At 44.8% G+C, this 21,217-nt stretch overlaps 1 protein-coding gene across 11 annotated transcripts in view; it reads right to left on the reverse strand.

Annotated features, from left to right (window-relative positions):
- Positions 1 to 21,217, reverse strand: part of TACC1 (transforming acidic coiled-coil containing protein 1) — a 109,139-nt gene that overhangs the window by 39,334 nt on the left and 48,588 nt on the right. For 4 of the 11 annotated variants that reach the window (XR_004621940.1, XM_034647627.1, XM_034647623.1 and 1 more), the window contains exons 2-4: positions 16,787 to 17,226; positions 15,660 to 16,536; positions 14,585 to 14,700 (exon numbers count right to left, since the gene is read on the reverse strand). The exons of 1 other annotated variant lie outside the window; for it this stretch is intronic. Coding sequence is in view for 9 of the 10 variants with exons in the window: in XM_034647627.1 (XP_034503518.1) it covers positions 14,585 to 14,700; positions 15,660 to 15,820 (277 nt within the window). In the remaining variant the exon portion in view is untranslated. The remainder of the gene's footprint in view (positions 1 to 14,584; positions 14,701 to 15,659; positions 16,537 to 16,786; positions 17,227 to 21,217) is intronic. 6 more of the 11 variants (XM_019805968.2, XM_034647624.1, XM_034647630.1 and 3 more) reach the window with 3 other exon arrangements.

The raw sequence follows: 21,217 nt of genomic DNA on the forward strand, positions 1-21,217 counted from the left end.
AGAATTTTCTAGAGCATTATATGAAATAACTCTTTATTTTTAAAAGCTGACTAGGTCATATTTTAAGAGAATCCTTTTGCGGGGGGCAGAGGGAGAGAGAGAAACTTTAGCAGGCTCCACGCCCAGTACATGAGGCCGACACGGGGCCTAATCTCACAACCCTGAGATCATGACCTGAGCTGAAATCAAGATCACAGCCCTGAGATCATGACCTGAGCTGAAATCAAGAGATGAACACTTAACTGACTGAGCCAGCCAGGCGCCCCTAAGAGAACATTCATTACTGACTTAGACGCGAGCTGGGAGGTGGGATAAAGGGAATACAGTATGTCTAAGGTATGGATTACAGGAGAGCTTAGGAAATCAGTGACTAGACCAAGCTCAGCATTTCCTCAGAGAGGAAAGTAAACAGCTGTTCTCAGTGCTGGCTGAGAGCAGACTAGGTCAGAGCCCACGGTCAATTTCCCGATGGGGCACTGATGCCCTCTGACCTTGACGGTGTAGGATCTATTTGTTCTACTACTCCTCAGGAAACAGGGAGAAACAGGCCCCAAAATCACTTCAATTCCCCCTCGAACCCAAACTTAGTTCATATTCCTTTGGTAACAAAGGCAACAATCATTCCCCTGAAATGCAACTGACAATGGAGGAACATAGTACAAATGTTGAACTGCAGACAGTGGTAAAACATGGTTATGTTTTCCTAGAACTAAGAATTTAGAACAAATAAAATACTTCACATTTATTTGATCCTCAAAACATTACCTAACTTGATCCGTAAATCAACCCTGTGAAAAAGGCACAGCAGGGCTTATTAATTCCAATTTAAAAATGAGACACTGTATGTTAACAAGTTAGGTAACTTAGAAAGTAGACAAATTCCTAGAAAGACACAAACTACTGATTCTGACTCAAGAGGAAATGGAAAATCTGAATAGATCTAAAGCAGGGATAGAGACTGAATTGGTAATTTAAAAACTCCCCCCAACACACACACACACACACACACACACACACACACACACACACACACAAAGACTTGAATCAGATTGGTGAATTCTACCAAATATGTAAAGAAGAATTAATATCGGGTGTCTGGGTGGCTCAGTCAGTCAAGCATCTGCCTTCGGCTCAGGTTGTGATCCCAGGGTCCTGGAATCAAGCCCTGCATCCGGCTCCCTGCTTCTCCCTCTGCCCCTCTCCCCTGCTCATGCTCTCTCTCTCTCTCAAATAAATAAAATCTTTAAAAAAGAAAAAAAAAAGAAGAATTAATGACAATTCTTCACAAACTCTTAACAAAAAATATTATGGGGAAAAGACTTCCCAATTCATTCCATCAGGCCAGTATTACCCTGATACCAAACCCAAAGCTATCACAAGAGAGAAAAAAAACTACAGACCAGTATCTCCTATTGAAAATAGAAGCAAAAATCCTCAACAAAATACTATCAAACTGAATCCACCAACACATAAGACAGATTATGCATCATGAATAGCGGGATTTATGTGAGGAATGCAAGGCTGGTTTAACATCTGCAAATCATTCAGGGTAATATATCACAGCAATAGAATGGAAGACAAAACCCACATGATCATCTCAATATATGCAGAAAAAGAGTCTGACAAAACCCAACAATCCTTTCATGACCAAAAACACCCAACAAACTGTAGCAAAGAACCCAGAAAAACTAAAACAATCAAAAAAACAAAGTTGGAGGAGTCATATTTCCTGATTTCAAAACTTACTACAAAGCTACCATAATCAAGACATTGTAGGATAAATAAACATAAGGAAAGGTATATAGATCAATAAAACAATTAAAAGTTCAGGAACCAACCCTTACATCTATGATCAATCGACTTTTGACAAGGTTTGTACAAAGGTACAAAATTAATTCAAACAGTCTTTTCAACAACTGATGCTGGGACAATTAACTGGACATCTACACGCAAAAGAAAGAATTTGCACCATTTCCCCACAACATATATAAAAATTAACTCAAAATCAATCATAGATCTAAATGTAAGAGTTCAAACTGTAAAACTCTTAGAAGAAAACATAGGAGTAAATCTTTGTGACTGTGGGTTAAAAAGCAAAGCCTTCTTGGATATGACACAAGGGACAAAAGAAAAAGTAGAAAACAACTTCATCAAAATTAAAAACTTTTACACATCAAATGATGCCATCAAAAAAGTGAAAAGAGGGGCTCCTGGGTGGCTCAGTCAGTTAGGCTATGTACAACTCTGACTTTGGGGGGCGAGATCACTCAGTGTTGGGCATGGAGCCTGCTTAAGATTCTCTCTCTCCCTCTGCCCTTCCCCCCCCGAAAAGTGAAAAGACAACCCCCAGAATGGGAAGAACTATTTACAGTCACGTATCTAACAGGGGACTTGTATCTAGAATACATAAAGTACTCTTACAACTCAATATAAAAAGATAAATAACCCAGTTAAAAAGTAGGCAAAGATTTTGCTCAAGAAGATATACAAACAGCCAACAAGTACATGAATAGCTGCTCAATACTGTTAGATGTTAGGGAAATGCAAATCAAAACCAGGAGATGCCACTTATCATACCTGCTACTTAGATGGCTAAAATCAGACAGACAGATAACAAGTGTTGGTGAGGACGTGGAGAAATTGAAACCCGCACACTTTCTTGGTAGGAATGTAAAATGGTGCAGCCACTTTGGAAAACAGTTTGACAGTTCCTCAGTGTCAGAGTTATCTTATGACCCAGCAATTCCACTACTAGGTATATACCCAAGAGATAGGAAAACACGTGTCCACACAAAAACCTGAAGAGGAAGTGTTCATGGCAGCATGAATCATAATAGCCCCAAAGTGGAAATAATCCTAATGTCCATCAACTGAACAAAATATGGCATATCCATGTAGGAATATTAATTGAGTAGGAATATTAATTGACAATAAAAATGAAGTACTGATACATGCTACAAGATGGACGTGAACAGAGGCAGTCACAAAAGACTATAGATTATATAGTTGTATTTATATAAAATGTCCAGAGTAAGCAAATCTACTAAAACACAAAGTAGATTATCAGTTGCCTAGGACTAGGGGGTGGAATGGCAAAGGAATGCTAACGGGTACAGAGTTTCTTTGGGGGTGATAAAGTGTTCTAAAAATTGGAAGGAGGCAATAGTTGTACAACTCTGTTAATATATTAAACACCATTGAATTGTAGATCCTTAAAATGGGTGAACTGTATGGCATGTGATTTAGATCTCAATAAAGAAAGAAAAAAGGACATGGCTCAAAGGCTCAGAGCAGGAGCAGTGTCCTGCAATTCCTAATAAAATGTTCTACTATACCAAAGACTTACATTTCAGAAAATGCTTTAAACAGTCTCTTATACATATCACTTGTAGGGACACAAATTTCAGAGAGGTGGTAGGTCTCACCATCACATCAATTTGGGATTTTAAATTTCTCTTAAGGAAGCCTACAACGTGCTAGATTTGCAGAAAAAGGTGAAAAAATGACATCACTCCTCTCTCCTACAACAGATGCAGCGCATATAGGAACCATCCTAGAGACAGGACAATTAGCAAGCTCCAAAAAAACCTTTTTGGCTTTGTTCTTGTTTGGGGAGGGGAAGTTGTTTTTTTCAACACTAAGTTTTAACATCTGACTTCTTCCAAGACCTCCCCCACACATTCCCTTGTTAAAACTATCTCTTTGCTGCTAAAACTTCTGGAGAAGTCTAGGAGGCCGAGAAGCCTGGGAAATAGAAGCGGGCTAGCTTCCTCCAGACTGCGCTCTGTGGGGGCCTTATGCCCTAGTCACCCCCCAAGCAGAACCAGAGCACCCAAAGCAGAGCTGATATTCAATCAGTGCTCGCCCACTGCTGGGCCAATGTCTGACACAGAAAGGACTTCCCTCTCAACTGGTTATCTTTCATATACAGAAAAAGTACATATAAGTAGTGGTAAAGCTGTGCAGCTTTAAACCAACAGCTGTAAAGGATTAACATTTGTTCTTCATATGACCCTTTCCCTTTGAAGAGCTCTCCTCCCTCAAATGTATGGCTTGGTCTTGCCCTCCCACTCCCTCCTCTCCTGTGTTTGAATCAGGGCTTCAGGATGGAAATAAGTGTGATTCTGGCACTTGTGCCCCCCTTCCTGCTAAAGTGATCTGACCTGAGGAGACTGTTAATAAGGTACATATTAGCATTTAGGCAAGAGTCCAAAATTCGAGGGTTTTTTTTTTTCCGTTTCATGTCTGAATTCCCAGTCCCTCTGATTACCCCAAGCTGAAATATATTTTATATATGTACGTTCTCAGCCACTTAGTCAAGAGCACGAGCCTTAAAATGGAGTAGAAGTGGACACGATGTATTGCCCAAGGGAGGGACAACAGTGCAAGCAGGCCTCTCCCAGGAACGCCGCGTAGAACGTCAGGTGTAGGCTGCACAGCTCACATTCCCCTGACAACCACCGGGGCTCCAGGTCACCCAGCAGCGTGAGAATAAGGAGGGGATTCCAAGTGGGTGAGTCAAGGCAGGAAAATACAGGACATGCTCTTAGGTATGCCATAATTTTAAGAAGTCACTACTTAAAGCAGAAAAACATCCAACACCCAACGCTCCCCCCCACACCCACCCCGGACCAAACCCAGACAGCAACAAACAAACTGTCCAAACTTCCTCCTCCCCGCCCATAAAAAACAAAACAAAACAAAAAAACAAAACCCTCCAAATAAAGCACTACTCAGGAGCTGGGAGGGGCAGGGAAGGGGGCAGGGGCAAGTTTAGTCGCTTTTTGTGAGAGACACAAGGCACCAGATGCCATTTCTCCTGAGATAAGCTTCTAACTCCTGACGGAGGCTCACCACAAAACATAAGACTCCACAGGTAAAGAATCTGGAAAGCCACCTGATAAGCTGAAAAAGCTTATACTAAGGATGAAGAAAATATTTCAAATCTCCAAACCAGCAAGTTATGCCATTTTACTTGTCCTCTGAAGGCCAAGATCACAATACGGTAAGAGGGAGGGGCCCACCAATCATGAGTGTCTGCCCACCAGGCAGCCAAACCTCCACAGAAACCCACCCAACATGGCAGGCCTGGGTTGCTCAGTCAGTTAAGCGGCTGCCTTCAGCTTGAGTCATGATCTCAAGGTCCTGCGATGGAGCCCCGCATTGGGCACCCTGCTCAGCAGGAATCTGCTTCTCCCTCTTTCTCTGACCCTAACCCCTGCTTATGCTCGCTTGCTCTCAAATAAATAAAATCTTTAAAAAAAGAAAGAAAGAAAGAAACCCATCCAACAATGAATATGTCTTCTCTTCTCACTCCTAGATGCCCCAGAGTTTCAGAAACATCTGGATTTGTTTGAGGTTACATTTCATTTTTTTTTAAAGATTTTATTTATTTATTTGACAGAGACAGAGACAGCCAGCGAGAGAGGGAACACAAGCAGGGGGAGTGGGAGAGGAAGAAGCAGGCTCATAGCAGAAGAGCCTGATGTGGGGCTTGATCCCACAAAGCCGGGATCACGCCCTGAGCCGAAGGCAGACGCTTAACCGTTGTGCCACCCAGGCGCCCCTGAGGTTACATTTCAAATACATTAGAAATCCCCCACCACAGAGAGAAATTGTAGAAGGCCCCCCCGTAGGACTTTTCCTCCATCCCCAACGCCTGCAGCAGGAGGAGCACAGAGAAAGAGCACGTGCTAACAGATGGGACTCCTCTGCAGAGATGTGAAATTGTGTAACTTCACCCCATTGCTGCCAAACAACCATAATGTGCATCTCTTCAGAAATAATTACTGGAGAATTCAAAATACCAACTGCCTCTCTCACAAAGTAGCAACCGCCCACACAGGACCTGGGGGCTGATGCAGGATAAAGGAAAAGAGAGAGGAGCCTCCAGACAGAGCAACAGCAGCCGGTTCACCAGGCACATTAGATGCCTCCACAACAGGACAGGGACCCTGGCTGAAGACCATGTTATTTCTGTCTCTTCTGCTCCTGCACTCTAAGAAAAGGGGCAAAAGGAAGCAGGGTGCTTGGGTGGCTCAGTCTTTAAGCATCTGCCTTTGGCTCGGGTGATGATCCCAGGGTCCTGGGATCAAGCCCTCCATCAGGCTCCCTGTTCAGCAAAAAGCCTGCTTCTCCCTCTCCCACTCCCCCTGCTTGTGTTCCCTCTCGTTGTGTCTCTCTGTGTCAAATAAATAAAATCTTAGAAAGAAAGAAAGAAAGAAAGAAAGAAAGAAAGAAAGAAAGAAAGAAAGAAAGAAAGAAAGAAGGGGCAAAAGGCAGGCAGGGAAGAGGCCCCAGAGGAAGAGAGTAATAAAAAAGTTGGAAGTCTCTGAAATTATACCCTTTGGTATAAGTTTTTTTAAAAAGTAGAAAACAGTCTTATGCTAGTCAACCTCCAAGATGGCCCCCAATGAAGGTGCCATTTACCAGGTGAGATGAATCCCATCTCCTGGCAATCATGCTGTTGGGCTGACCCATGTAACCAAAGATACTGTGGAAATAATAGTGTGACTTCTGAGGCTAAGTCATAAAAGACATTACAATTCCCATCTTTCTCTTGGATCACTCTGGCCAGTCAGCTGCCATGCTGGAAGAACACTCAAGCAACCTCATAGAGAGGTCCATCCACATGGTAAAGAACTTGCCAGGCAGGAGTGAGCTACCTGAGGAGAAGTTCTTCCAGCCCCAGTCAAGCTCTCAGATTAATACAGTCCCCGCCAACACCGTGACTGCATTCTCACAAGTAATCCTAAACCAGACCACCCAGGTAAGCTGCTCCCCAAATTCCAGGCCTCTGAAAGCTATGTGAAATAATATTTATTGTTCTAAGCGGCTAGTAAGTTTTGGAGTAATTTGTTATGCAGCAATAGAAAACTAATACAGGCCTCTTAGAAACTCCTCTTTCTATCCTGAAATAGGTGAAGAGTCCCAGGAGGCCACACACATCTGCATGCATGTGCCTCTTCTCACCCATGTGTGACTCACAGGCAGAGAGACAAAGCAAAAGCTACTACTGAATATGTCCCCTCCCTCTTAATTTCTCAGTGAACAGCTGAAGCTAAGCATCAAGGGCGCAAAATGTTTTCAACAGAGCTGCTTACCCGGTAATGCTGTTTTTCTTTCCTGCTTCTGGCTCTGTGTCTAAATTTTGCACAAACTTCTGACATTCAAAATTCCTGAAGTACATTTTATACTTCACATATTATACGTGCCAAGTTAATAAATGCGGAATATAAATCCCCAACTGAACTTTTTTTTTTTTATTACTATCACTTAATAGGATAATTCAGAGGCTCTCCTCACATCATACACTCTGTCCTGGCAACATTTTAAGAACCTTTATTTCTTCTGATAAGTTTTCTCTTCAATCACTGAAGAGAGAGAATCATGGATTCCCTGGGGAGAGAAGTTGTATAATATGTCCCATAAAGCTCTGGATGTGCGATCTTAAAAGCTGAATTAAGACCCCACTCTACTACTAGCAGTAAGGACGCTGGCCTTGATTTCCCAATCTTTGGAATGGAGGTCACATGTGTCCTACCTCATAACATCACTGTTCTAAAAATCAAGTGAGATGCTGAAAAGGGAAAAAAAAAAAAAAAGGCTACTTGCTTCCAATACATTCAATAAACTCAGCTGACACAGAAAGCAAGATAGTCTGCTGCGGGGGGCCGGGGAGGGGGGAAGTCTTACAGGGGAAGCTGGAGATCAATAATTTGTTGTTACATTTCCAGCAATGATATGGGAAAGAGGGTACCTGGATTGGCTAGGAAAATGTCTGTATCTGCCAAACAGAACTGCCAGATTATGTTTTTTTCATTTGTGAAATAATGAAATATCCATTCTGCCATTAGCAGTCTAACCCCTGGAGATCCAATCATGTTTGTGGAAACTCATAAAATTAGGTTCATGTACAAGTAAAGGTGAGGGGTCCTGAACTTAGAAGCAGCAATCCCTTTCTAGGCCCAATGCGAACAGTTTTCAGGCAGTTCAGCAACCCTCATTTATCACATCCCCACCAAGACGGCTGTTTTGTTTTGGGGAGATAAGCCAGGATTTTCCCATCACTGACCTGAGGTTAGGAGATTGTGACGAGATGGTTTAGGCTGCCAGGACTTCCTATGAAGAGTGTTACTGCCCACTTGAAAAAGTCACTACAAGTACTCTTTAACCTAAATGTTTAAATGGCTTTAGACCACATCTATTTTTTTAAGTGGAACATTAAATGGCAGCAACATCATTTTGGAAGGGTTGACCCCAGCACAACACACACAACTGACGCCTTCAACCACCAGAAATTGTCAAAGTAAGCTATCTCGCTTTGTTTGGAGGCTCAGGTAAGCCCCAAACTGCACAGTACAAGTCAAATGAGTTGAATCCTTACAACATTCCTTATAACATCTCTCAAGAAGATCCTGAATTTACTATTCATTTTGAAAGAAAAATACTGCTTTATAGTTATTAAAATGTCTACTTTCAGCAGGCAGACTTTTCCCCTGCCTCTAAGTTTTTGATTCAAACATTGTGGCTCCGCACTTTCTGAGATGTCTGCTGGAAAAACTATACTTTTTCCCCAAGAAAACTTTCTCTTTGGGCGGAACACCATATAGAAGCTCTACACGGCTCATTTACACTGGTATAAATAAAGCAACAAAGAAACATGGCTCCGATCCCATTTACTAACTAGAAGGAATCTCCAAAGTTGAGAGCTAAAAATGTTATCTGGGGGGAAAAAAAAAAAAGAATTGTACCATGCTGCTGCGGTTTTCAAGCCTTAAATATCTTACAATGATATAATATAAAAATTTAAATTTAACTGTGAAAGAGCCAATTACATCAAAAAATAAAAAATAAAAGGGATTGGGATGGCTTCAGATATTGTTGAAGGAGCCATAGGGGTTGAACTATTGGACTAGGTAACATTAAGGGTCATTATTAGTCCCATTATTACTAGGAAATTCTAATAACGCAATCCCTGCGGTAGGGGCAGACAGAGAATGTGAAACTAAATTCTTTCTTTTTTTTTTTTTTTAAGATTTTATTTATTTATTTGACAGAGAGAGAGAGCACAATTAGGGGGAGAGGGAGAAGCAGGCTCCCTGCTCAGCAAGGAGCCCGACTCGGGGCTCGATCCCAGGACCCTGGGATCATGACCTGAGCCGAAGGCAGCTGCTTAACCAACTGAACCACCTGGGGATACTCATGGATTCGACTGGAACACTTCAATAAATACTTAATGAAAAATGTCTGCCTACTATTTTCTTATATATGTAACCCAAAGCCTTAGAATCAAAAACCTAAGGCTTACATTTTAACAAGATTTTCATTCTAGGTCTTATAATATGTACAGTCTGAAACAATCCAATAAATATACCATTTCAACCCTACAACATATACCAACAATATACCACATCAACCATCAAATAAATTCTGAAACACCCAATTAAAACCATTAAATGAAATTAAAACCATTAAATTAAAACCATTAAAAAACACTTAATGGGCAAAAGTTTAAAGTCTATATATGTGCACTTACATTTAATGATTCTCAAACTCTCTTCATTCTTCCCTTATTTCCTTTTTTGATAACTCCTTGGATCTTTTAATTCATTGAAAATCAGGTACACTGACAGACCAATGACATTTGTGTTTTGCAAGGGAGACAAACAGCCAGCCCAAACTAGTCTTACCCTAAAGCCTTACCTGACCATACAGGCCTACACTAATGGCACCTGGCGCCACACTTCATTGCTAATTAATCATGGATGGCCTTGCCGCTTTCTTTAAAGTTATCCCAAATTACTTAAGCTTTAGATTTTTATCAAAACTGTCATAAGTGTGGATCTAGGTCAGCAAACGTTTTTGTCAAGAGCCAAATAATAAATATTTTAGGCTTTTGCCGGCCAGTCTCTGTTCCAAGTACTCAACTATAACTATTGCTATTGCTATTGCTATTGCTATTGCTATTGCCATTTCAGGGGCGCCTGGCTGGCTCAGTAGACAGAGCATATGACTCTGAATCTCAGGGTTGTGAGTTCAAGCCCTACAGTGGATGCCGAGCCTACTTACAAACAAACAAACAGAAAAACCTCGCTAATTTAGTGTGAAAGCAGCCATATTAGACAACACTGAAGTGAACAAGTGTGGCTGCACTCTCACAAAACTTTATTTATGGGCCCTAAAATTTGAATTTCATATAATTTTCACACAGCACAATTTTTCCCAACCATTTCAAAATGTAAAAATAATTCTTAGCTCCCAGGCAGAACAATAATCGGCCTCAGCAGGCAGCAGGCCACATTTGGTCTGTGAGCCACAGTCTGATTCCTGATCTAGACTACCCAAAGCATGTCAACAAACAACTCTGCATTCACCCCAGGCCTCCAGCAGTAAATATCAGTGGTGTGATCCTGTTTATCTTTCCTTCTCTTCTGGAGGACTATCCTATGACTTTGAAATACTGAGGCATCTAATTAACACATCAAACGGTAGATTTACCGAGTGGTTCCAAGGGCATATGAGAGCTTCAGCATGAATTAAGATTCTCTTTCTCAAACAAAGGTAACAAACTATAAATGAAGGTATGTGTGTGGTAAGGAGGTTTCTAGTAGCAGAGGACATTCAATTTAAAGTCTAAAACAATGGACAAAACCACAGTCCACCCAAAAAAAAAAGGATAAACTTGAGATTGAACCTTCTGCAAAAGTCCTCTCGAAGGTATGTCTCTTCACTGATCTATCCCACAGCAAAGAGAAAGAACAGTAACAGCAGCAGCTTAAACACTTTGCTGGGGGAGGCAGACAGAAAACACAGAATTACCAGCCCAAATAGTACAGCCACTACTCTGGTATTTTCAAGGAAGCTCTTTAGCTCAAGTTTTATTTTAGCAGTTAGTCTGAAACAGCTTCTATCTGTGGCTTAAAAAAATCCCCACAGGGGCGCCTGGGTGGCACAGCGGTTAAGTGTCTGCCTTCGGCTCAGGGCGTGATCCCGGCGTTATGGGATCGAGCCCCACATCAGGCTCCTCCACTGGGAGCCTGCTTCTTCCTCTCCCACTCCCCCTGCTTGTGTTACCTCTCTCGCTGGCTGTCTCTATCTCTGTCAAATAAATAAATAAAATCTTAAAAAAAAAAAAAATCCCCACAACCTCATCCACCGTTTAATTGCTAGAATGGCATATAACTTTGTCTCAATAAGCATTATTACAGAGTTCAGATACCGTTAAGTTCCCCCCAAAAAACTTCCAATAAAAAGAAAATTAACTTCAAATAGATGTAGAAAATTAACTTCAAATGTTTCCCTGTGTTCAAAGAATTAGATGGAGTTAGGGGTGGGGGCAAGGGTATAGGATATGGGATGCAGCCCATACACTGGAGGGCCGTTATATACTAGGAAGCCAGGATCTTTTACATATGTTATCTCCAACCCCTGACTAACAACTCATAAATCATCCCTCCAGAAGATACAGTCTTATATAATCTCTACCTGCTGCCCCACCATGTCCTGAACCCACAGAAATATGAAAGACTAACGTTATCGGGAGCCAAATGATCAACAATTTCAGGAGAAAGAGGACCATCCAAGCCCAGAAATTAAGACTTCAACCTGAAATGAGTCTCTGGGAATTTTTGTCCACTGATACCTTTCCTGGTCAGACCTGTGCTTTGGTCGTATTTTTGTATTTACTGTGTATGTATAACAAGGCCATCAACAAGACTCTGGACTAACAGTCTCATTCTACATGCTGGGCAGAAAGAGTTCTAAAAGGCAGGATACTACCACGTTGATATGCAATCATCCTATTATTTAAAGACCCTAAATTGAAAGATCTCTTAATTGGAGGGTTATTTCCCAGACTCTACACCTTCCCCCCCATCCCCTACCAAGTACATGGCCTTCAGTCATGACCTACTCCACAGAGCTTCCCTGGTCCATGACTCTCTAAAAAGAAACCTTTTAGAGATGGTGAGAAAAAGAGTCTGAGCTACAAGTTACCAAAACATGTAAAAAAGAGTCAGTGGCACAGGAAGGACCAAACAATTGGGTCTCTATGGCTCTGGGGGCCTGAGCCATACAGGCCTCTATGCAATTAGCAAAGAATTTGTCAAGATGAATCAGACTACCAGCTGACAGAACCGTGAGGAAGGGGCCGCCCAAGCTGAAGGCAATTCAAAGAGACTTTCAAGTAGCTACTTAACATGTCTGGTGAGCATTATTTAAATTTGATGGGAAAGCCTCACAATAGTTCTTTCCAGCTTTCAAATCTCCTTTCTGATCTGCCAATCTTAAGAGAGGAAAAGGGAAGCTATGAAGAACAAATGCATCTTCCGTGCTGTAAAGCTAAGTGCCCCACACGAGCGCTCCAATACATAAACTTGCCTGTTCCCACGCGGTCTCTTCCGAAAACAATGGTGAAAAGCAACCCAGGGTGAGTTGAGAATATGGCTGAATTCTCCGCTCTCGAGTCAAAGCAAAATCAAATCAGAAAAAGCTGGCATCATTTCACCAATAATTCCAGCTCCATCATGAAGTCTATCACAGAGCACCTGCCTTCCCTAAGCAACCTATGAGGAAGTTATGAAGCCATAAAATATGGTAACTGTTCGGAGAAAAAAAGTCATCATTGGGTCAGAAACTAGTTAACAGGATAACTGAAAACTGGTTCTATCTGCCCTCATAGGGTGACAGTGACAGACACTGGAAAAAGGAAAGCACTCAAAAAGGACATCCATGCTAGAGAGTCCCTTCTCCAGACAGCAGCTAAGTAGCCTATTAAAAAGGATGTCAAAGCATGATGTCTCTGCTCCAAGCGCTCTGTTGTGGGTTAAACTGTGTCCCTCAAAAAGCTATGTTGAAGAACACCTGGGTGGCTCAGTTGGTTAAGTGTCCGATTCTTAATTTCGCTCAGGTCATAATCTCAGGGTCGTGAGATGGAGCCCTGTGTGGGGTTCTGTGCTGGGCACGCAGCCTGCTTAAGATTCTCTCTCTCCCTCTTCCTCTTCCCCCTTCAAGAACTCTTTCTCTCTTAAAAAAAAAAAAAAAAAAGATACGTCGAATTCCTAACTCCCCATACCTGCCAATGTGACCTTATTTGGAAATAGTACCTTTGCAGATGTAATCAAGTTAAGATGAGGTCATACCGGATTCGGAGGGTCCCTATGTCCACTAACTGGTGTCCTTAAAAGTATGTCGTGTGAAGGCACAGAGACACACAGGGAGAAGCCTGTCATGTAATGAAGGAGGCAGAGACTGAAGTTATGCTGCCACAAGCCAAGGAACACCAAGAATTACTAGCAACCACCAGAAGCTAGAGGAGACAAGAAAGGATTCTTCCCTAGAACCTTTGGAGGGAACATGTCTCTGTGGCTCTGATGACACCTTGATTTTGGACTTCCAGCCTCCAAATCTGTGAGAGAATACATTTTTGTCATTTTACGCCATTACAAAATGTTCCAGACTTCCCTTTATCTAGCTAACAGCTCCTACTGTTCCCGCCCCAGTCACTCCACTCAAGGTACCCTGGCCTCTTCATTGTCCTCAGAACCCTCCCACCACCCGGCCTCACCCCGCCCCAGGCTGGTCCTGCTTCAGGCCTTTGAGAATACCATTCACTCTGCTGAAAGGGTTCCCTCCCCAAGAATCTGCCAGGCTGTTCCCTCAATCTTCCCTCAGGGCTCTGCTCAAGTTCCCTTATAGGCAAGGCTCCGCCTAATTACCCTCTAGCATCTCTTATCCCCACCCCATACATCCTATTCCTCCTTCCAGTGCTGTATTTTTCTCCGCAATACTTAAGACAAGATGACATATATATCTTGCTTAACCTTTAAGAGATCCATTTCCCTCCATAATATTAGCTCAGTAGAGCAAGACTTTTTCACTGCTTAATCACAGCGCACTCTTTTGACTGGATAAACAGATTCTATCAGGACAGGTGAAATTTTACTCAAAACTGGCTGTGTGACAAAAAAGGTTTCTACTATTAAATGGAACAACAGAAGCTTTTGTAGATGAAGGGCAGGCTCAAAGTTGAGCTCTGAGGGGGCTAGGAGACAATCTCTGTGCCAGGTTTTCTTAGGTAGACTGGGAAGCTCACCCATTCCTACCTATGTAGATGAGGGGAGAGGTAAACAATTTTACAACAGCCTCTTAAGATTCCTTCTTATCTAAAAAAATTCGACTTCCACCTATAATTTTTGTCTCCGGCCACACACACCCCTGGAGAAAGTAACTTAGCTTGAGAGATACCCAAAGCCAAATTTAAACATACCTCCCTCCACCTCTGCATTACTATACACATTTTTGGTTTTGGGGGGCTGAGGGGAGGGGCCCAGCAGGAATGTTTGATAATGGTAATCTCATCCTGCAAATGTACAAACTACTTAGGAAGAAAGCCTCTGACCACCACATTCCTAAAAAACAAACAAAAACATTTCAAATAAGCCAGGAGCTTTAAAACAGCTCTTTCCTAGTAAGTACTCAATCCAAAGCTTTTTAAATGGTCCTAAATTAACACTCTTCCTTCCCTCATTTACATTTTCAAAACTTTAAAACAAAAGAGGCAGAAAATAAAGTCTTTCTTTACCTTGGGTTTTGGCCCCCTGTCCTGCCAATCCTAGGGATGAATCACAGGATTCCTTGAGAGGCGATCTGATTGGTGTTTCGGCTTCAGGGGTCTCAAAATTACCTTCAGAATCCGAGCTGCCAAGGGGGAAAAATGAGGAATTACCACTTTCAACGGTACTTCCGACACCCTTTACAGTCTACATATTGACAAAGGCTTAAGTCCAGCATTTTTGCCTAACTTTACAACCCACTCGTCCTCAGCAGGGACTGGCCTGTGGGAGCTCACCACAAGGTTTTGTCGCCGGGCCCTCCTTGGCTTTCTGCCTGCCAACCTGTCTCCCTGATATTCCTCCATCCTCCGGAGCTTTTCTCCATCACCATTTATTTTTGAGGTCATCCTTTCTTCTGATATCCCCCCAAAAGCGCTTTTCAACGGACTCCTTTTCTAACAAGAACCTTTTCTCATAGGCTTCAAAATTAAGATTGCCCCCTCCTCCTAAAAATTAAGTCAGCTCTCGCCATGATGCCTTTATCTTAGGCAGGCCTCTACCTGTTTGGAACTCACTCGGCCCGAAGCTGAGAATACCGTCACCTGCCTTCCTCAATCACTCCGTGACAGCTCAGCAAAGACCACCATTTCTCACCAGCTGCCAGGGGCCTGTCATCACGCGACCTTCTTTACCAAGGCTGCATTTTCGGGACACAGAGGAACACCAGGAGGACCTGGGAGCGACTTCTTCCCCACAGGGAGGGCCCCAAGTTCTACCGGGTGTGATCAATGACACTCTGTGTGTGCAGGGGCGGGGGCTGGGGGCTCGAAGCTTAAGAGAAAGTGACTGAAGCAGACTGGGATGCGGAAAGACTGCAGATTCTGGGTTAGGTTCTGAAAGCTCACACTGAAACGGGGGAAAGGTAATGCCGGACAGAACATCCTGAACTTTCGAATGCACAGCGGGGACCCGGTTATGGGCAGGGACGCAGCATTGCGATGATAATGGTTACGCGGGTGAGCGACCACACACACGCACACAGAATGAGCCGCAGATGGATGGATGGCAGCACGTCTGCATCTCGGCAGGGATGCGTGTACTTGCCTGAAACTCAAGGATTTGGTCTCGGCTTGCGAGTCCTCCTCCTCGGGGTCGCCCTCTGGCCCTCCGGCCTCGTCCTCTCCGGCGCCCCCGCCGCGCACCGCGGACCAGGTCCATTTCGCCCACTGCACTGGGGACAGGATCTGCCAAGGGCTGAACGCCATGAGCGCGGCTCCTCCGGCTCCAGCTCCTAAGAGTAGGGAAGGGGGAGAGCCTTTTTTCCCTTTCAAAATGGAGGGAACGGGTGACAGGCGCCTGTAAGCGTTTCCAGCGGAGGCGCGGATGTGGTTAAACGAGCGCCGTCGGGGGCCCGGGTGGAGCGCTTCCTCTCCGCCCGCAGGCAGCGCCGCTTCCTCCTCGTCCTCCTTCCCGAACGGTGCGGCCGCGGCCACCCCCGCGCCGGCGACTCCCGCCGGGAAGATGCCTCTCCTGGGGCCTCCTCAGGGCCCCGGCCCGCAGCGCCGGGCGGCTCGGGTCTCGGGGTCTCTGGCTCCCGCCTCCGGGCCGGCGGGGCGCGCATCAGCTGCCGCGGGAGCCGCGCCCCAGGAGCCGCCCCCTTGGACCGTACTATTCGTGCGCGCGGGCGGGGGAGGCGGCGGCGGCGGCGCTGGGCCTTTGAAGTCCTCGGCGCGCCCGCCCGATCCCCCCGCCGCGGCGCCGCTCTGGTCGCGCCCGGACTGCGGGAAGGGGGCTACCCCGCTGCGACTCCGGCGGGCTGGGCACCCAGGCGCCCCCAACAGCTCCGTCAGCGGCAGGAGCAGGGCAGATCCATTTTCTGCGTCCGTGCACGCTGGACTTTTCCTCCTTCCCTTCTCATTTTTTCATCTTGCTACTGTGACTTAATGGCGTTGTGACATTGGACCGCACAGAAGTGAAGCCCCTTATTAAAAAAAAAAAAAAAAAAAAAATTTTGAGGCTGCTGTTGCCTGATGTTTCTCCCCCTCCCTGACATTGACAGCGTGGAAGATTTCAGCCCGTTCACCTCCGACCCTGTCACTCCCAGGATTTGGAAATTCCTCAGCAACGCTGCAGGAGTAGCCAAGCACTGGAATTGGAGATGTTTCGTCCCTCCCCAAACCGCACTCGTGGACGCTCTGAGGCCAGGTCTCTGGCAAAGGGTGCCAAATTACCCTGTGAAATTATAGCCTGATCGGTTTCCCATTCTCCTTTTCTGAGGCTTTTCTCTTCATAACTTCTAAGTCTCTGATTCTTGACTTCGTCTGCTGCTTCAGAAGTATGCCAACAGGCCTGGTAAGGCAACCTTCAAAATACAAACCCTCTTTATGTTGGAAGGCAGAAGAAAATAGCAGCGCTCTCCTCGGATTTTCTTCATTTTCCATATAGAGATTGCTCTCCTCAGAATTTCCAACGCACCAAGGACGCCGGCTGCAGCAAATCACAAACACCAGGCTTCACGATCTCCTTGCCTGGATAGGGCGTTTCTTGGGCTATTGTTAATTTCCCAGAGTTGTGGTGAATCTGTGAGGTGACTTCAGGTTCTCGCACAGAGTGCGGCTCCCGAATTTAGGAACAGAGTCTTGCTGAAGCTGCACGACGCAGACCATCTCCCCTGAAAGGGGATGGCACTGTTGAGGAGTCGTGACTGTCTCGCACATTCGATAACAAAAACAAGCAAAAATCATGCAAGATAAGCCATGGGAAGTGGTCTTACCATAACAGAAGGGCAAAGGTTTGCCTGAAGTCTAGATAAAAGGGTTGGGGGTGGCAGGATGCTTTAGAATTCATCCAGCTCCTTCCCAGAGACAAACACAACTGTCATGACTGTTCTGGAGACTACAACAATGGGAAATAAGTAGGAGTCATTTTTTTTTTCTACGTCCACATGAAATACATCACAACGTTATCCAATTCTTTGTATTTTTAGGTTTATGGCTCACCACTTACACCTTCAGGTTGTAAGGTCCCCTAGGTTCCTGGATGTCACACAAGTGTTTTGTTGCCTGGAAATAATATTACCCCATGTAAATTAGTAGCTGGCATATCCTAGCTCCTGTTCATTCTTCCTCCTGAGTAGTTCTCTAATCTTTTCACTCCTCTGCATTCCCATTGTAACTGACATATAGTTCCCACGTTGTCCATTTTTCATAGGTCTACTGTAAATGTCTTCCAACTAGTTCAACTTCTGAGGGTTTTCACACCTGGGGTCACCCCACCTGACTGATATGTGACTTGTGCTCTAGGCTTACTGTTCCTGTTCCTCTTTACTCCCAGCCCTTTGTATTCCTTGCCATAATCAGTGGAGAATTGGTTCTGAAATTTCAGTATGTCCCAGAATCATCTGCATGCTTCTTTAAAAATACTAATCCAGATTACCAGCAGGACCTGGAAATCTGTATTTTTTACCAAGTATCTTGGGGAATTTTTTTCACAGGATAAATTTGGGAAACAATGACTAGCTTGGACTGACTAATTGCTGCTTCCGGAACAATTTCCCTTTTGCCTGCTGAGTTTTGCACGTTTCAGGGAGCCTGGGTGGCTCAGTCAGTTAAGCGTGTGCCTTTGGCTCAGGTCATGATCCCAGGGTCCTGGGATAGAGCCCCACATCAGGCTCCCTGCTCAGCGGGGATCCTACTTCCTCTCCTGCTCCCCCTGCTTATGCTCTCTCTGTCAAACAAATAAATAAAATCTAAAAAAAAAAAAAAAAAAAGAGTTTTGCACGTTCCCCTCCCCCTTACCCCCCACCTTGAGCTCCCAGACCTTGACTGCCCAAACTTCTTTCATCACCCAGCTCAAGTGTCTACTCGGGAAAAACAGGCTGATTTCTCCCCCCCCCCCACCGTCTACTATCTCTATACTGCAAACGTTAATAGAAACCTTTATTGTGGCCCTTAGATGGTTTTGAAAGGGGGCACTATTAATACTTACACCACACAGCAGGCATAAGCCAGGATGTCCCCAAGATGTAAGGTCACCCTACACTTAGCACATGATATATAATGAATTTGTTTACATATCTGTCCCACTTCTACACCATGAGCTTCTAAATGGCAGTGACATCATATTTGTGATTTATTTTTATTTCTCCAGACAGTAGGACAGGGCCACACACTTAGTAGGTGTTCAGTAAATGAACAGAGAGGGAATATTCTAGGTTAGTAATAGATCTTATGAATTTGGCTAGGATGACATAAATTCCTAAAGCCTGACTCCTCCTGGGGAAATCAAGTTTTGGAACCAGCACAGAATGGAACTTGGAGCAAGTAATGGTCCCAGTAAGACAAAGCCCAACTTACAGAGCAATTTCTTGAAACTGGAGAAGCAAATGCTCAGGTTTCTGAACATTACTCCCCAGCAAGCTCCTGGACTAATGTGAACAACAATAAAGGAAGTAATGACTCACTAGCTTGAATTTATTTTATTGTCTAGAAGTTCAGGTAATGAGGCTAATATACCAATTTTCCTGTAATTCTGGGAAAGAATGGGCAAAGTTTGAAAACAGATATCCTAACCAAGGTAAACCGTTTTGCTGCTGTGTCCTCAGAACCACAGAGCAAAATGTCTGGAAATACATGACCACATAACCAAATGAAACATATTTGTTTTGGAAATGACCAAAAGCGCAGGAAGGGCCCCATCTGTTCTCTTCCCTCCTCTGCTTCTTGCCCTTTACAGAAGCTTTGGATCAATACAGCATGAAAATCTGAAATGTAACTCCCTTGAAACACTCCATAATTGTGGTGTGGCCAAGCCAGGCACACCCCTTGTCTGTAATGGATACTCCAGAGGGATCTGCAAGATGGGTCTCTTCAGTTAAAAAAAATAACAAAATAAAACAAAATGAAAGGGTAAGCAAACTCAAACAGGCAAACAACTAACCATTTCAGAGCACAGCTGTTCTAGAAAAGCCTGTAGGGATGGGGCAGGAGTTGGGGGCAGATGTAGCTGGGGCCTAATTGGTATGGGATCATTGGTATGGATCCCATAAGTAGATCTTAACGCAAGTTGAACTTGATCCTGCAGTGGGGGGAACAAACAGCAGAACCTCCCTAGATAACGTAAGGGAGTGACGAGGCAGAGCAGTAGCGTGCCATCTGGAGAAGCCTGCTGTGGCTAAGGGGCAGCCCTACCCAGTTCCTGGTGCCCAGCGTTGCCATCTAACAGCCTTCCAAGAGAAACTCAAATTGTGGATTTTACAAGACCTCTTCCAATCTTTAATGTTCTTACTGACTTAAATTGTTTTAAACCTTGTGGAGGCCAATATGGTGCTGGGCCGAAACAGAGCCATCCAGGTGCCTGGTGGCCCAGGGAGCCTGGATGAGCAAAGGGGAGTCATCAGGCTTTGAGCAAGTAAGTAACATTTCCATTTAGAAAGACCATTCTGGTAACAATCTGGGGGATGGGAGGGAAGGAGGCAAGACTGGGGGACCCAGAGAACCACATTTCCCTGCCCCAAACTACCTAGAGAAAACAGACAGCCTCTGCCTCCGAGGGTAAAGAAGCAGGACTGACATTTGTGTTCTTAGCTTTCACTCCACTTCTTTGGGAAGTAAGCAATCCCAGCATGATGGGAACACCTTTACAGGGGAGCGACAGGAAACGGAGCTCCTGACAGCCAGTAATGAGAAAGCACCTGCTCTGAGATGATGTGAGGGAGTAGAGAGAGTCAAGGCAGGAGGGTAGGGCCAGGATGGCACGAGGGAATCGGGGCTGAAGGAGCCACAGAGAAAACCGAAAGGTCAGGCAGGCAGGCAGACAAACCCATCAATTGTATCCGTATTCTCTCACAATTTAGGAATCTGGTGAGCAGGAGATACATCGAATTCAACTGAGATTACACGCCAGATGGATGATGTCACTGAAGCGGCCGGGCGGCTCTGAAGCCTGTAGGAAAAGCACTGGCCCAGAAAGCAGCAACTCAGTTGACGTGCCTCAGCAGAACCCCCGCCGACGTCTCCCACTCCCCAGCCCTGCTTTTTGAGAGCCATCTGTTCACTGGGTGGGGTTTCCGAGACGCTGTGGGGAGTTCCCCGCACGTGGTGACGCCATCCACCTGACCCCTGAACGTTCTCTCCTTACTCACCAAGCTAAACGTCCTCGGGAGCTCCCATAGACATAATGACTTAACGGGACCTTATGTCAGTCACGTTTCATCTGCGCCTTATAATCATTCCCTCCGGTAGTGGGGCAGGTCTTCTCATTCTCAGCTGGAAGGTGAGGTGGCTGAAGCAGAAAGGGCAGCCACCTGCCTGAAGTCACACAGCTAACTGGCGCCAGCACCGAATCTGGAACGCTGGTCTCCTGTCAGTACCTTTGGCGCTATATCACATTGGAAGAAAGCAGAATGTCCTCGAAACCACTGGGTAGTTGCCATTCCATCAGCTAGGCACTCCTCTCAAAATGCTGCTGCTGCAGTTCCCGCTTCCTGCTTACCTGGCATGAAAGCCGAAGCTAAGAATACCTAGCTCTTCCCACCGGCCCCCCACTGCCAGCAGGAGGCCTGCTTTCCTGGCCATCCTCAGTCTAACCAGGCAACAACGTGCTGATGTCTGCACAAGACAACATGGCCAATAAGGGCATCTGACACATTCAAATATGTTAAT

Source organism: Ailuropoda melanoleuca, chromosome 18 (genome assembly GCF_002007445.2).
Source record: "Ailuropoda melanoleuca isolate Jingjing chromosome 18, ASM200744v2, whole genome shotgun sequence".
Lineage (NCBI taxonomy): Eukaryota > Metazoa > Chordata > Mammalia > Carnivora > Ursidae > Ailuropoda > Ailuropoda melanoleuca.